Below are 17,582 nucleotides of genomic sequence, written 5' to 3'. Positions count from 1 at the left end.
TACAATATGGGACGGCGTCAGTCCATTTAGATTGACTCCAGAGATGTGGCTTTTTTTTTTTTAATTGATTTTGGCTTCTCCTTATTTATATCCACCAAAGGGAGGTTTGAGGGGCCAAGAAATAAAATAATACATAATATAGCTATTAGGGTCAGACCTTTTTCTCTTCATTGACTTTGCCTACAGGCTTCCTACACAAGAAGTCCAACAGAGCTGGAAAATAGGATCCGTGTCTTTAAAACCCTAGCCCTACATCTTTATCCAAAGGAATATACTTTGAGTGAAAAAGGTGTCATGAGAAATAAGAGGCAATGCTGGAAAGTAGCTTCCAGCTGCTATGATATGGCAGTCTTTCTGCTTCTTACTAGCTAGCTTATATAAATAATAGTCTGATCTGAAAGGCTCTTCTTTGTGGATCTGCTTCATGTTTTGAATTTGTATTTGCTAAATGCAGAGTATATCCCTTCTCACATGAGGACATGTTTGAAAGCACTGAAGACAGTCATTTAAAAGAAACTGTAATACTCTTTGCAAGCCTGAATATTCTTTGCTATAGCCTGAACACTATAGCATTTATACAAATAGAGACAGCTGCAGCTCCTGCCAGACACAGTTTTATGCACAAACAGTGATTGAGAACAACTGAAAAAAAAGGAACATATTAAAGTTTAGAACTTGTGGTTTGGTGTTCCTACTTCCTGTTTTCCTCCAAATCATTTGGAAACTTACCCCTTTCACCTCCTTTTAAAGAAGAGGAATTAAGACTCTCCAGGCACTTTCCTCTTGGATTGATTTCTGGAAGCTATAAGAATACCAAAATAGCTTAGACAGACTTACAGAAAGGAGGTAGTGTCCAGTGGGAGTCACTAGTTAATTTTTCATTTATGCAAGGAGTAAGAAAGTTCCTACTGGAATGGATCAGATATAGACTTACCTTCTAGAAGAGGAAGGATACTGCAATAGTTGCATTAGGGAGCGTTACATCCATTGCAGCAATTTCAAGGGACTCTTCATGGCTTATACTGGATGCACTCTGCATGGGAGAGTGTCTCCCCAGACTGACTCACCAAAGGTTTCTGTATCCCTGCCAGGTCCTGAAAAGTGATTTGGCCCCAATTCCTCATCTATGACCAGATTACAAAACTGGTTCTACTAATTTAAGGATTCTCACTTTATAATCACATTTTAAGTGACAGAGAGACACGACAATCTATTATTTATGGCAAGTAACAAAAGGTAAGTCTTTTCTACTTTTCATTCATGTCTCACATGCATATACATACAGATCTTCTTTTGTATCTCGCAGGTCCAAGGTCACCAGAGCTTAATAAACAGCCCATAAAGAAAGTAACCATATTTATTTTATGGAGTTACTAGTTTCCAACCCTCCCAACTCAGCGCAAACCCAAAAAACACTTCCATCAAAACAACTCACTTGTGTTAGCTTAGGCACATTAGAACCTCTTCTGACATTAACATCAAATAGGCACTTTGTAATTTAGTATCCATTACCTGAGGGAAAAGAAAATACTTTGGGCATTGCTTATACTCATATTAATGCTGATCCAACCAGAAGAATGAGAGCTCTGGGATCACAAACCAGAGTAGGATAGCTAAGGGTTAAGATGAAATTTAGGCAAGAGGTGTGAAGACTTCAAAAACATTTCATATAGTAGGTGTGGCAGACTATACACAAAGTCATAAGATGAGGTAAAAAGCAAACACCAATCCCCCACACTACAACAGTCATCTCCATTCCACAAGGTTGCCAGAATGCCAATCAGTTTCTAAAACAATCTTTTTTGTCACTTCCCTTAACATTTACTTACATTTACCTTTTCAAATAATTAATGCTTTAAAATACAGCTGAAAAGATGTTGAAGATCAGCATACAGCATTAAGAAGCATTGTTTAAAATTAAGACATTTTGGTAGTAATGTTTCACCAACCACTCCCAAATAGGTATTACTAAACTACTGCAAAACTTTAAGGTGACATCAGCAAGGTTCTGACAGCTTATAAAATCATGTCCCTATGCTAGCATAAATATTAATTTCCTGCTGGTCTTTCTATACTCCCCAAATTCGCTAATTTGTCAAAAGAGAAAGGCAACCTGATCTTCATATAACTTAAATGGGGATTATGTCCATACATATCAGCTGATGACCTGAGCTGCAATGTCTAATTGTCTTTATTTTCCTAGACTCAAGTCAAAACACAATACAGTTTCAAAATTTATCTGCATGCTAGCAAGCATGCAACTGGGAAACTGTGCTAACACAGAAAATGCTTTTGTTTATTTGCACCTCTCCATCTAGTCATTAGAAACCAGCAGAGAAGAAGAAAGCAGCTCTGGCACAGATCTATCAGTAAAATTTTCCATTTTTTTTTTCACATGTCTGCTCTCCTAAGGTTTTAGTTTGTTCCCTACATTCTTCTGCAGCCCTAGGAACGGCAGGTGAGTGAACTATGAACGGCCCTGACCACCAGCAGGTCTCCAGCTCTAATCCCATGGCTCAGCATGAGGCTGCTGTATGTTCTAGGTCAGTTTTTAGGCTAATATTGGCAAAACCAACTGTCAGCGTAACAAAACGTCAGTGCTGGGGGCTCTGAGAGGTGCATACGTGTGGTGATTTGGCCCTGATCCTGAAAAAGGGCTACGGTGGACAGGGAGTAAGCAAATCCCCCAAGCAAAGGGGAACACTTGAGTTTTACCTGTGTGAGGGGAGGCGAGGATGGGGCAGACGGGGCCTTGTTCTGCAGGGCCAGCACCTGCAGCCCTCAGGAGCGGCGTGAGGCCTTTGTGTCTCACCCTGCTGTGCACAGGCTCCGCGTTTGGGCAGTCACTGGGCAGCTCCTTCCCCTGAGAGTCGGCAGCGGGCGGAGGAGGAAGGCATAGCCTGCCATGGCGAGGGGAGGCTGACAGGTCTCCCGCTTCCTCGGCCGGCTCCGGGGACGTCCCTGAAGCCCAAGGTCCTGCCGCACCTTTCGCAGGTGCCTGCGGGCTCTCGAGGGCGACTCACCAGAGCCCTTCCCGCCACCCCAGTCCCCTCACGGGGGCGAGCTGCCGCCCGGCCCCGGCTCCCGCCTCCGCCCCGCCGCGGGTCCGGGCGCCGCTGCCGCCGCCGGAGGTGCTCCCCGGGGCGGGGAGGGGAAGGGCAGCGCGGGGAGGCGGCACCGCTCTCCCACCTGCCCCCTCCTCCGCCGCCGGCGAGGTTAGTCATGAGGCGGCCGCGGGGAGCAGCCGGAGGAGTTTGTTTGCTGCCTGTGCCCGTCTCCCTTATGCTCTGAGCCGGAGTCTCCTCCTCTCCCCGGGCTCGCACTCGGGCTGGATGCTCCGCTCGCTCCTCGCTTCGCTGCCACAGTCGCCAGCCGCTTCCCGCCGCCCCGCAAGAAATGGAGCCGTCCGCTGCCCCCCTGGACACCACTCCGGACCCCGCCATCGTGCAGCCCCCCGGGGCCAGCCCGCCGGTGCCCCCCCGGCAGCAGCAGCAGGAGCAGCTGCGGATCGGGGAGAGCGGGCAGTTCAGCGAGGGGCTGGAGGACAGAGGTGAGCACCCGCCCGTCCCTCACCCGCCTTCCTGCACGCTGCCCTCCTCTGTGGCATGCCCCGTCACCGCCCCTCCGTCCCGAGGCGCCTAACACCTGCCCCCGACACCTTCTCCTGCACCCTCCCTGCAGCACCCTCACACCTCGCTCTCCTGGACCCATGCCCTCCTCCTCATTTCGCCACAGCAGCCCTTCCCGCCCCCCCCTTCTTCAGCCCTGGCAGCCCCACACCGACTCCTGCCCTCCTAACTGCCCCCACCAGCCGCTCTGCTCGCAGCCGCCCCGGTCTCCTCCGGACCCCCTCGCTCTTCCCTCACACCCCGCGCCTCGCCGCAGCCCCGGCCTCCCGCGGCGTGAGGGCCTGCAGGCCCCGCTCCCGCCCTGCCCCTGCCCTCGCCTCAGCGCCCCCGGCCGCCTCCCCTCAGCCCGCCGCTCCCGCCCTGCCCCTGCCGCCGCCTCCCCTCAGCCCCACTCGCTTAACATTCCCCGCGCCGCCCTCGAAGCTTCTCCTCATTTTAGTTCCCGTGCGAGCACCCCACGACAGCTTTAAAATATTTTTATAAACTCTCTTCCCACCTCGCCCGAAAACTTGCCTGCCTGGCGGGGGAGCGGGCGCTGGCGGGCGGCGGCACATGGCGCCGCTCCCGCTCCCCAGGCGAGGGGAAGGGCCGGGGCGCAGGTGGCGGCGGGGGCCCCGGGGCTCCCGGCAGTGCCAGGCGGTGCCGAAGGTTTTTCTCGCCGCTGAAGAGAGGGAGGCCGCGGAGGTTACCTGCCGGCGGGGCTGGTGACAGCCGCCTTCCGAGCAGGGGCACAACGGGGCGATCCTGTGCTGGGCCGCTACAGCCCAGGCTGGGCAGCCGGGTCAGGGAGCTTGCCTCACTCCCCGTCTCCTTTCCCCACTGTGTGATGCACGTCCACGTAACTCGTTTTTTATTATTTTAACTCGTTTTTTATTATTTGCCTAAATATCTGACCAGGGATGGAAAGCTGCCCGCTCCAAACCGTGTTACTCTTTACTGTGAAGCACACCTATTTCAGACCTCAGTTCACTGTGAGGCACTTGCTTACCTGCTGCCCGTAAAGGCAGCTGCCATTTTAACCCTCTGCGTTGTCCTGTCCTCCACAACACCTCCAGGCTCCTCTTCCACACAATTTTTCTCCATTTTTTATTTCACAGGGCTTTCCTTAGCCTTTCTGTTGCCTTTTCTTCCTTTCTGTTTTTGTTTTCAGCATCCCGGAGTCCCTTTTGTATTCTTGGTCTTCATCCCATCCTACACGTAACCCCTGTATCTCCCGTTCCTTCACCAGCTTTCCAAATGCCTGTGCCTGCTCACAAATCCTAGACATGAAGTAGAGAAGTAACGGGGAAGAGCAGTCACCATCTTCCCTGACAGGTTTCAGTCATGTTGGCGCGGGGGACAGCCCTTTTTCCAGGGGTACCCTCGCTGTCACCGCCAATGGCAGAGAACAAACATTGTGACTGAGGGCAATTTGAGGCTTCAGTTCTGTTTTAAATAATGGGAATCGGGAATTTTGATTATGGTTTAAACATGGGAGTTTGATTACAGAAATTTTTAATTTGTGCCCAGTACGACAAGATGAAAGCTGGCCCTTTTGGTATTAAGGGTAATTCCAAAAAAACAGTGTGTCTGTTGTACCTGACCTTATCTCTCTCTAGGAGGGAGATGAGACTAAAACTGATGGTTTTATTTCCTTTTCTGCCTTCACACTCTTTCTATGGCCCTTGCAGTAGTTTTCTTTTAGCCTTTCCCATAGTCACCGATTCCATCTACCAGGATAATTCCCAGACATTGTAGAGGAAAATCTGGTATGCTTTTTGCAGGTTGTCCTTGTTGAAATTGTTACAGTCTGTCCTTTTAGGTTGTGCTTTTTCTTATGATCCTTTCCAATGAATCATAGCAGATCCAGTTATAGAGACGATACTTCCATGTTTGCTAAAAATAAAAACTAACCCTAAATTTTGGAACAAGATGTTTGCTCTTTAACAACCAGATCCAATATCAGTGATAATTTTGTGGATGGGGGTCCTCAAATTAACATCTTAGGTGAACAATTTTTCTATTAGCCTTATCTCTTCCACAAATTCTAACTTGACATTTTAAAATGATCCCTTAGCCAAATAGAAAAGTGCTTCTGTTAAGTCAGCATATGGTAAAGAATATCCTAGAATCACTTCACAAATATGCCAAGCTTGTGTTCCGCAACTGTTAGGCAGGTTTTTTCTCTCCTTCTGATTTTTTTATGGGAAGAAAATCTGTTAATATATTAAGGTACTGAAAGATAAAGTAAAAATCCAGTGGATTTAACCAGCTCATCACCTTTTTTTTACCTTAAGGGTATCTGTGTTAAATAAATTAATGGCAATAAAATTACTCAGTATGTTAATTTCAGGGTGGAGGCATTTTATCAGTAGACACTAGCTTTTTATTTTTGTAGCACTGCAGGTCATACTGAAAGATTATCTTTCAGCCTCCTGTGGATGCTTAAAACTTGTTTTCTTGTGGTCAGTGGAAAAAATACGGAGGTTTACCTTGTGAATTGTGTTGTGTGTGTAAATTAATGAGCTGTTGTTGCTTCTAAATAATTTTCATGCTATGGGCTTGGTAGTGGATGAGTGTGTATTTTTGTGTGCCGTCCCCCAGGACACTCGTAAGAATAATATGATCTTTCTCAGGGATGAAAATTGTAAATACAGAAAATTTATTTGATTTATTTTAGGGAGGAAGGGATCACATCTCTGATAGCTAGAATATGCCAGCCATTTTGAGAGAGCGAGCGAAAGACAAACACACACACACACAGCAGAAGGGGTTCAGTTTTACAAGGATTGCAGTCTCTGTCGTACTGGACACGTGCTTGACATGTGAATAATAATCAGCAGTGCTGCACTAGCTGTGGGGCTTATTATTCATTTCTTCATTTAATTAGGATATTATTTGATTTGTAAGTATCAACTGTGTATGTTGGACTTCCCAGGTAATAGTGAGCTGTAGCCATGAATTGTAGGATGTCTTTAAATAAAGAAACAGGTGAGGATGTCTGCCATTCTGATCCGTGTTTGTTTGAGGGTTGAAATATTGAGAATCAAAATTGGCTAAGAAAAACTACTTTGCTTTACATTCCAGCAAGATTTGGGCTGTAATTTAAAATCCTTGGTTTGGGGAGGGGGCAGGAGGGGTGAACACACAAAACCTGAGGAGATGTGTTTTCTCTATGGCTATATTAGTAGAAATCTCTCCTATATGTCAAGATGTATCGTTAAATTACCTCATATCAGAAAGCAATTAAACTATGCATCATTGTATGTAGTGGCAGAAGATAGGCCTAACATTGGGGGAAGAAAAAATATTTCTTCACACAAATGAAAGTGGGCTATGTGAGAGATAGCTGTAGAGTCCTATCAGTAAAAGACTCAAACCTTCCAGAGTTGTCATCTGGTAGTTTTCATGTATTAAACAGACAAAGAACGCACATAATAAGAAACAGACCTCACTTCAGTACAGGGCCTAGTAATTCTCCTGCATACAAGTTTGCAAATTCTTTTCCATTCATAAAGAGGGGAATGTGTAGCACAAAAGTGAGGTAATATTTTAAATTTTCTAAAAACACAGTATAAGCATGAAATTCTCACAGTGGCTTTCTGAACTACTGTAAAGAAACTCTCTCTGCTTTATTGTAATTGAGGTGAAAAAAGCATTAAAAATTTTTCCAAGACAGTGTGAATCCCACCAATTATGCTAGGAATAGAACCAGTAATTTTTACAGACTTCAAGTGGCAGAATAAAATCTGGTGGCTCCAATTGTTACCACCCCTGGATGCCTGCCCTTCTGCTGACACGTTGCTGCCCCAGAGGCAGAGATGTCTGATTCACTTCTGAATTGATTGCAAAACCATTGCAATTTTCAGCCAGTATATTACAGTCAGTTGAAATTAATATCTGTTAACGTTAATAAACTTGGTTAAACACGGTGTGGATTCAGGAGTACACTGATAACCAGATCAGGTGTCCCTGCCTTGAAAGTGGCAATAGCCATTGGAGAGAAAACTGGGGAAGGTGAGGATAGTCACAGCTTCAGCTATTATGTTTTAATCTGCTGCTGAGTCTGCCAGAGTCCCTGTTCTCAACCCTTTGTCTAAGACGTTAGACCAGCTACTGAAAGGTTGTGCTGTTAAACCAGTGCCCCAGTTCAATGTGTTCAGTGCAGGCAAATCCCGCTGAAAACTGATCGTCATCTAAGAGGAACCACCCTCATTTTCTGGAGTAATTCATTAAGAAAGTTAAAAGCCATCAGGTGTTCTCTCCAGTTAAACAGATTTGAGCTGGAACTTGCTGGTGAAAAAGAATGTATGTTTCAATTTAGATAAATATATTAAGCAGAGAAGAATCTGGATGGGATAAACAAAAGGCAAGTATGTTAAACTATGAATGCATTTTAAAAGTGGCTTAAGACTCGGACTGAGAGAATGAAAACCAAAGAAAGCTGTTATATTCTGTATTCTTAACCTGAATTCTTCTCTGTGATGTAAGGTGAGCGGACAAAAGACTGCCACATATTGAAAGTATCAAAAAAGAGAGAAAGAAATCCCATTCCCTTGCGTTCAACAGACTTCCGTGCTGATTGCACCAGGGACAGAATTTGTTCTTCACTTAGTTCTAGATGGGGATGTATTCTTACCTTACATGGAGGACATTGTGCTTCAAGAGGTTTTTTGAACTGTAGTAGCTTTGATTCTGAAGTATGCCAGCTTCTACTTCGATGCTCACTATGTGCAGTGTGTTCCTGTGCATTGGTAGGTTATTTTGCAGAGACTGGTGAGCACGAGTTTTTCTCCTATGTTAATTATGTTCAGGAATCTCAACTGCGGAAACGAGTGTTGATCTGAGTGAGCACAGGACTGAGCCCTTTCTTGTGTAGATGTGCAGGTGGAAAATAAAAGTGATGTGAATTTCTGTAACTGCCCTACAATTGCAGCACTCTTTTTAAGTGGCTGATGTGTGTGGGTCTTTCTATGTGAAATCAAAACAACTTATGTGTGCTCTTCTTGCTTACCCATATGTTTCTTGTGGCTTCATTCACTTAACCTTAATAATTTGAGCAGGATTTGATTCTATATTGATTCTATATGTAATATAGACTGTAAGTATGTGATCTAGGTCTGAACTAACACAGCTGTGTTTTTAAAAGGAGCAATGTATTGTTCATACCCTCTTTGCTTATTGCTTATCAGGTTTGCTAGAAAGCAGTACAAGGCTAAAACCTCATGAAGCTCAAAGCTACAGAAAGAAGGCATTGTGGGTTTCCTGGGTCTCCATTATTGTCACACTGGCTCTTGCAGTGGCTGCTTTCAGTGAGTATTGGGAATATTTTAAATCTTCACACCTCTTCCGTTTTGTTTTTCTTTTGGGCTTACAGAATTTCTCTCTTTGTGGAAGCTTTCTCATGTTTTTTCTTCGCAACTGCTAAAGAGGTTTCTCTCTAGACTGCCTGTGTCTGCATGGTGCTTATAAATTAGTAAAACTGTTGTTTTTTTCTGCAGAGGATAGGGTTGTTGAAGGTCAGAGAAAGAAACAGGAGATGTTGATTCCTGCTAGCATTTATGCATGTGGAACTGTTCATTTTACAGAATAGTGTAAAAATCAATATGCAGTGGATTGCCTTTAACCAAAGAGGTCAAATATGACAAGTCTTAATCCACCTGGGATTTGTAGTGTGAATGCTATAATAAAGAATAATGAATTGTAAGGGAGAAATATATGATTTTCTGTATTATACTGACAGATACCCTAACACAATGCTAATCTGTAGGAGAAAATCAAGTTCTTTCTAAGCCAGCGTTTTTCTTTAAGTTTCAAGACGTTTGTCTAGTTTACCTTTACACAAAGAATTTGGGAAAAAACCTCCAAATCCCACTTTTATATGAAAAAAGTGAAATGTATTTCTTTTATTTCAAAACAGGAAAAAAAGTGACATTGTGTAAATAAAGATATATTTTAGTTCAATGCAAATTTGTAAAATACCAGCTTTCCATCTTGGTCAATTAAGTAACAATGCATTACTGTAAGGACAAAAATAAATGTGGAATCTGGAACAAAATCTTTGCAATGGCACATTCTGTGTTTAAAAGAAGGAAAAAACAGTGACTGGATTTACATGTTTATATAAAGAAAAGGAAAGCTCTGGCTAGAAGACAAGACATCTAAGATGTCTCAAAACATCATTCTTCAGCTTGATAAAGACAGACTTGCATTATTTTTCTTTTTTTTTTGAAGCCGCAGCAGCATGTGTTTTATTATTCTAATCTGCAGTGTATGACCTGCTGCTGGAAGTTGGTGTCAGCTCCCAGGAGAGATTATTAGAATCTGACCAAATGGTCTCTGAAAATTCAACATATATTTCTCAGAGCGATTTATATAGAAACACAGGTACAATAACTTGATTCAGAAAGAAGAGAAAAGAGAAAAACCCTTAAAAGCAGAATTTAACACTGTAAAGAATTTGAACGTTAACAAGAAAGCCGGACATCGGAGTTTCCATTTTGTTCTGCTTCATGAAAATAAAATAGTCTATCTTTGCTACTGAAGCAACATAAAAGTAAATACTGTGTTACAAAATAACTTTGTTACCTGTTAACAGAATAGTTTTAGGGAGTATTGAGAAATGGCTTAATTTTATTTTACTTTTTCATTTGTCAGAGTTGCAAGACATAAGTATTATATGGATAACTAAACCACTCCATTTCTTTTAAAAGGGTTTTTTTAAACATTTTGTAAGATTAGTTAGGCTATCTGAGAACTTTTATTTTCTGTTTTCCTTATTTGTGGCACTCTGGTAATATTTAGAAACCCTACCAAAAAAACAGCAGAGAAGGTAGTCCCTGCCTGGATATACTGTGACTGTGTACTCAGCTGGGATGGGTAGGCATTGAACTAATGAAACCAGCTGTTAGTAGTGGACTAATTATGTGTTTTTGGAATGTGTCTTTCCTTGTGGTTTGAAGAGGCTAAATTTATGAAAAGAGGAATGAGCACACAGATGCATATTATATCTGTATGGAATCTCTTAATAGACAATTGACAGTTAACTTGCATGCCACAAAAGCATTGCCAGGGCTTTTGATATGCTTAGTATTAAAAATATTGATGTTTGAGGAAAATATAGTGATTCTTCTAGAATCACTTTGCTCCCCTATGCAATTTCAACAGTTCTACTCAGTTTATCGTCTCATGTTGGCTGCTCTCTTCCTTTGTGCTGTCCTTTTAGCAGGTTCCTCTAGCCAATCCATGAGTTGGGAGACATGCCAGGTGGCCAGAGTTTGCTGCCTGTTTGATATAAATGACTAGTTGTCACTTTGGGGTGTCTGACGCTGCCAATTCTTTGCAAACACCTGCTATTTAAAGCATCCTGTTTCCGTTTTCCCTCTTGTCTGTAATGGTAAAGTGTTAGCAATAGAGCCCTGATGTTCCATTTCAGTGAAAAACGGGGACCTGCTGTGCTAATTGTCAGGCTACACTGACTGTATTCTCGCTACTCTTTCTGATTCCCTTATACATTATTTCTGTAAATTTCTGTTTTATCTTCTTATAGGCTTCAAAATACTTTCTTGCAAGTGTATCTTATGATGCTGCTTTTGCAGCAGCACATGATATGGTAAAGATAGTAGGCCAGGGAACTGACCTTACTTGATAACTGTAGTTGAAGAAATGTAGGACATGGAGGGTAAGAAAAACACTAAGGGGAGTGATACCTGTGTGCATGGTCTGTGTGGAGAGTGGGGAAGGGATTCAGGAGCCTCCTTTTCCAACCAAGTGTTTGTAACTAGACTTCCTTTTCCTTTTTTTTTGATCTGCTGCAGCTTGATCACCATCCTTCCTTTCAAGACTAGTCTAGTTGCTTCCAAAGCTATATTTTCCTAACATTGGAGTAGGTTGGAGTGGTTTATCTTGACTGGCATGAGATATTTTCTCTTGGAGGGATTATGATGATGCCCCAGATGAACTCTGATCTTCTTTCACTTGGTGATATTGAAAGAGATTGATAAATCTTACGTTGATCTGAATACATGAAGTAGTTTCTTTATTAGGTAATGATCCATGGCACATGAGGCATGAGAGCTGTTGATCTGAAATCTGTGTGTTACACTATACACAGGTTCTTTTTAATAGTGTTATAAAGGTGTATAAATTCAAATTATGTTATACCTATATACATGTCATATATTTGCTACGTAACAGGTGTATGGTGTGTATTCTCTCTGGGATGGGCTGTTTTGTGGCATGAAATACTGCAACACAGAAGACGAAATGCTGATGTATGCATCAAAATATGTTTGGTGTCTTTAGGTTTAGAAAGCTAAACTAGGCTACACTGGATATGGAGCAGAATGGCTGTTTAAGGGAAAATGAAATTGTCATCTTTTATTCACTAATAAGTAGAACTTACACAGACCGTAAAATCAGCTTTTTCCTTTAGCTGAAAGAACAGATCTCTTACTATCAGGTACTTAATATCCTTAATTTTACTACAGAAATGCTGTACTTGTAAAAGACCACTTGGAAACCTCAGCTGCTGTCTCTAAATACAGCTCCTGCAGTGTGTGGTAATGGCTGTGCTCATTGGCTTCAAGTGTTGTCGAAGGTGTTGCTCTCCAGCATGTAGTTTCACAAGGCTTCGGTAAAATCTTTGTAGACTTAAATTTGTAAGATCCTTGAGGTCCATGGAGCCCTGTGGTATCATCTTTAGCAGCTGAAAGTTAGGCTCGCTTGGAATCAGTTATGCATATTCTGACATTTGTGGTTTTGTGCAATACTTTTATGGTCAGATACTGAGCGATGCCTGATGAATAAGTTCATTTCACTTTTCATTTTGATGCTGCCTGAAATATGCGTGCTTGTAGAATTCTCATCAAGAGTGGTTTTAAATTTTTATAAATATGTAGTCATAAACTTGAGACTGGGCATGATAAAAATTACTAAAATTAACATTAACTTATTCCTTAGCACCCCAAGTAAGTACTGGAATAATAATTTTAATATAATTATTTGTTTCTGTTTTACAATACTATAAGGAAAGAATGAAAATATAATATGAACATCTTTTTTTGCAACATATATATGTGTAGTATAAGGCTGCAGTCTAAATCATTTCATAATAACAACTATAACTTCTTTCTGTAGCTGCAGTATTGTAGGTTCATATTGAGCCTAGTTTCAGAATTATAATAGAGGACTAGGGACTATTACAGGTGGAATGGAACGCTGGTGTTTTGAAACCCATTATTCTTAGTTTCTTGACATTTATGTTACTAAAGAATAATTTTGAAAAAATATACAAATATAGCTTTTGCTGTTATAGTTTAATTTCTGCTCAAGCAACTAATCTCTGATAATATTGTCAAAGCCGAAAACAAGCTCTCATTCTATCTGGTAATCCTTGTCCAGTGTAGACTTGTGATTCACAGAATATAGTCTGTTCATTCATCTTCCTGATCTGATTAGCTAAAATTGTTTCACAGTGAATGGAGTAGTCAAATCAATATATCAAAACAATGTATAGACCAAAGTCTGTACTAAAAGCTCTCTTTGTAGTCAGAGATTGAGTAAAGATTTAGAATGTACGCCTTTGTAAATGTAAGCTTTGTAAAGAGCTTTCGTGAGGCAGCCGTCGAGATGCAACTTGCAGCCAGCCTGTCCCAGTGTGGTCAGAGCACGCCCGAATAGGCCCTGCATGCTAATGCGTCGCGGGAAGAATTGACGCTTTAGAGATCACTCCTTTTAGATCACCACAGACGTATCTGAGGGTTTAGCTTTATAGAAATAACTGAAAACTTGCGTGCAACTAATAGGTCCATGATTTGAGGTCCTGTCCTGGTGTTTAGTCTGTTGTAGTAAATATGCACTCTTATTTTGAGATGGTGAATTCTATTAATCTGTGTAGTGTTTCGGATGGAAACTTGATAGACATAATTCTATAAGTGGGAGTATTTTATAGGATCAGCTGTTGGCCTACTGTTAAGATGTTGCAAGATTTGCAAAGAAACTGACATTCTGATTTTGGATACAAAATAATTTGTGTTTCAAAATGAATTACTGAAAATTAATTTATTAAAGTGAGCTTCCACATACTGGGATTAGAGAGGTGCTTTGTTTGAAGTGCATGGTCCATATGCTTAGAAATTTCAGGGTGGAGGTTGCTTTCAGATTAAGACTTCTTCACAGTTCAGACTCTAACAGACAGATTCAAATGCCAACAAACCTTAGAAAGTATGGATCCAGGTCTACTTTCTTCATTTGAATGACTAAATTGAGCCATAAAATCTCATTTTGGTTAGCTGTAGGGCACGACTGCTGGTTCTCCTCCCCTATTATGCTACTGCAGTGCATTGCAAATGGAGTTGCATGGTACAGACATAGAGCAATTGAAGGTGTTATCCTCTGGATGCTTGGATGTGGATGTATTGATGTGATCTGTGACTCCTCATCTCAGGCATACGACTTAGATAACTGAGTTAGGAAGTGACTATATTAATTTATTGATGAATATATCATTTTCCCAGTGACACATTCCTATTCTTGCTTGAAAAATTAAATATGTGTGGGCTTTCCCTTATGTTTGCACAATTCTTAGTATACCCTGGGCACAGCTGTGAATTATAATACTACTAATTAAGAATGTAGATGAAGATTTATGGTTCTGAGGCTCTTTAGTTTGGATATCCAGTTCAATATTTTTTGAAGGTCACTGAATTTCAGACAAATGATGGGCATTCAGAACTCAGGGCTGTTTTAGAGTGTCTCAGCTGGGTACCTAAAAGAATTCTCCAGGATCACTGACCACATGAAAACTCTCGGTCTTTGTGTTTTCTCTTCCAGGAGCTATTCAGAATTGCATTTCTTACTCTTAAAGACCTGAGAGTATTTTTTTTTTTTTGCAGTAGAGCGCATTACATTTATTCAAAAAGTTACACTTCATGTCACAATACCATGCAGACACTTAAAATCAAGTAAAGGCTAAATACAGAATGGAACTGCTGTGTGATAGTATGCAGATCCCTCATTTTGCATATTTCTCAGGGCATTTAATTACATCTTTTACAAAAAGACAGATGCTTCAGGGCTGAATTCTCACAGAAGTGTTAATGAAATATAGAACTTAAATTCTCAAGGTAGAGTTCTGATATTGGTGATGCTTGTGCAACCTTATAGTCCTCGTTATAGCTCCATCACTACACTCAAAAACAGAGTTTGGTCCTAACCATGTTATACGTAGGATCTAAAGGACAAAAAATCCATTGCCTGTGCGCACTGGCAAAAGATAACCTTTTGTATAGGTCAGTCTGTACTTAGTAACAGCAAAATGCAATTTTCATTCACTGAAAATGAAATGAGAGGCCAGTAAGGGTCTGTCTTTTTTTAGGCATACAAAACTCTTAAGTGACTTTCTTGGGAGAAGAAAATAGCATATGGATGTCAAGTTCAAGACTGATAGCTGTTGAACAGAAGTGTAGGTCTAAAATCTGCAATGCTTCACACATCATAAAGTCTTTTCCTTAGTTGGCAGGCAAAATGATGATAGAAGTCTGTGAAATCTAGAACAGGCCATGTAATGATCTTTGTCTATGTATTTGAACAGTAAATAATGTAAAAAATTGTTGCTGTGGTGGAAGTTTATTAAAATAACTGAGTTTGTGTTTAAATGCTAACCTTGAAAATATATGAGCCTGTTGTATTTTTGCATTAAAAAATTACAATTCAGTCATTCCTTGTGCTAAGTATTGATTTCGTTCTCACGAGAGAAGATCATCCCAAAGAATTTTGAAATTAAACCAGGCTGCTGATATTGAGGGGAAACTAGTACTATGACATCATTTCATGAAGCATGAGGAACAGGCAAGTATGTTAAGTCCAGGCTATTTACTGTAAAAATAATAATCACAGTTCTTTCCTTTGTTGTTTTATTTTTACTTTCTGAGATTTTGGTGGTTTGTGCAAAAGTATGAAATAAGTCTGTGCAATATCTAGACCAGTAAGAACAATAACACCCTTTAAATGAATTAGCATCTATATTATATTACATAATTTATACCATATAATTTATATATAATATACATATTCTGATATATGTTATATTTATTTTATATCAGGAGCTTTTAGACATTCGGAATTTGCCCTTCAGTTTTGCCTTCAGATCTCTGCTAGGATTCCATTAAAGGCAACTTTGTGTTTGATGATTCAGAGGTTCCAACTATGAGAATACAGTTGTGTAGCAAGGTACAAGTAAGTAAGGCAAATAACTAGACAGTGTTAAGTAATTGGGCTGGTGTCATGGATCCTACTTATATCCCTGTGAGAATTATACTGTGTAATTAGAGATAGACCAGGGTAGAGGCTGAATTTTGCATATGGGAAAAGAAGAACTGAACACTGAATGGGGAGGGTTTTAGGCACACCACTTGGCAATAGCTGGGTGGTATGGGAATGATGTGTCCTACAGCCATCTCTAGCCTGTAGTGGATGAAAAATGTGTGTCTTGGCTAAAAGTAGGCAAAAATAGTTAGAAAAGGAAGGAATGTTGGGTTTATTGCATGTGATTGGTCTTAACTGTTGTTCATAAAACACTGACTTTTTCTGTATAAAATTGAGTTTAAATGATCCTCTAGTACAAGTCTGAATTGCAGCTCTTGCTTTATTTGGTATATCACATAGATAAGTGGTTACACATCTGCCCTTTGCAGGAACATGACTGCAGTCTTAAAAGTCAAATCTATTTTCAATCAATCGATGTAGCATCTGTTCTACAAAGTAGTAACTCAGCTGTTGCAGGCTTACCTTGTGTGCAAAGGCATGAAGCTGTTAAGAGGTTTCTTTATGAATGCCTCATATACTAGTAGAAATTGATTTTCATAAATCATGAGGAATTTTCTCTGCTCTTCCAATGTAAGAATGTGCAAAATTTATTAGCAAAGATGAACCTGTAATTCTTTGTATCTGGAGCAGAAAATCAAGAGTAATGAAAGAAATGGATGTTTAATATTCATTGTACAATATCACTTTATTGTTTGAAGTTTGTGAGGTTGTAAAGAACTACTGAATTAAAACAAACTTCTTGTGCAGCAGTGAAAGTGATGAAAATCAGAACACAGCTTTCTTTTCCTTAGGTTTTCTTTACTTCTGCTAGAAATTTTAAAATATTCATATGTTTTAACTCAGTAGTCAACAAAATGTAAACTTGATTTAAATTTTCTAATAACATTTATAACTGTTTTCCTTTACTAGGAAGGTTGATAGTGCTTGGTGTTTACTTCTTGGCACTTATTCTCTGTGATTTTTCAGTAACAGTGTTTTGAGTTCCTTCTGCTGAAAGTTAAAGCTTGTTAGATTTTAATACTTTTTCAGTACAGAATTCTATTTGCAGATGAATCATCTTGTTTTTGTATGCCTGCACTGTAGGAGGAAGTTAATAACAGTGAAATAATCACATAAATAATATCTGCTTCTTACAATGCAATATAGCTCCCAGCAGATCTATACCATGTTGCAGTAGAAAATACTCCCTGCTGGCTGACACGGTTGCTTCCCTGTTGCCAACTCTGGTGAAGCAATGGTAGTGCTAAATGAGAAATGGGAGCATCTGAGAGGCCGTGGCTGTATACAGAGTGGTAGCAGAGAAAATCTATTATGACAGGGGGTGATGTTGTTTGAATAGGTGGCACTGCCCTTTCTGAGGTTAATAACCCAGTATTAACTGAAGGACACTTTTGTTTCTGAAAATAACACCAACAAGAGCATAAAACTTATGTCCTAGATTCTCCTATTTGTTACATGCTATGACATTTTTTAAGAAAAAGCAAGTTCATACTGATCTTGTGAAAAATCCAGTTTGATAAATTAATCTACTGTTTCATTTGAAAAAAAATATTATTTATCATAGTATGTGATAAACTGTAATAGAACCCCATTATGCTTTGTTAAACAGCTGTGCTTGTCCACTGTAGTGGTATGTGTTTCTGGCAC

At 40.6% G+C, this 17,582-nt stretch overlaps 1 protein-coding gene across 1 annotated transcript in view; it reads left to right on the top strand.

Annotated features, from left to right (window-relative positions):
* The first annotated feature begins 3,396 nt into the window (after window positions 1-3,396).
* Window positions 3,397-17,582, top strand: part of TMEM163 (transmembrane protein 163) — a 101,851-nt gene continuing 87,665 nt past the window's right edge. Inside the window, exons 1-2 of the mRNA XM_068408197.1 lie at window positions 3,397-3,550; window positions 8,801-8,920. Coding sequence (XP_068264298.1) covers window positions 3,397-3,550; window positions 8,801-8,920 — 274 coding nt within the window. The remainder of the gene's footprint in view (window positions 3,551-8,800; window positions 8,921-17,582) is intronic.

This window comes from Nyctibius grandis, chromosome 9, assembly GCF_013368605.1.
Source record: "Nyctibius grandis isolate bNycGra1 chromosome 9, bNycGra1.pri, whole genome shotgun sequence".
Classification (NCBI taxonomy): domain Eukaryota; kingdom Metazoa; phylum Chordata; class Aves; order Nyctibiiformes; family Nyctibiidae; genus Nyctibius; species Nyctibius grandis.
The sequence above is the reverse complement of the archived record's forward strand: the minus strand, read 5'-3'. Positions and strand labels throughout refer to the sequence as shown.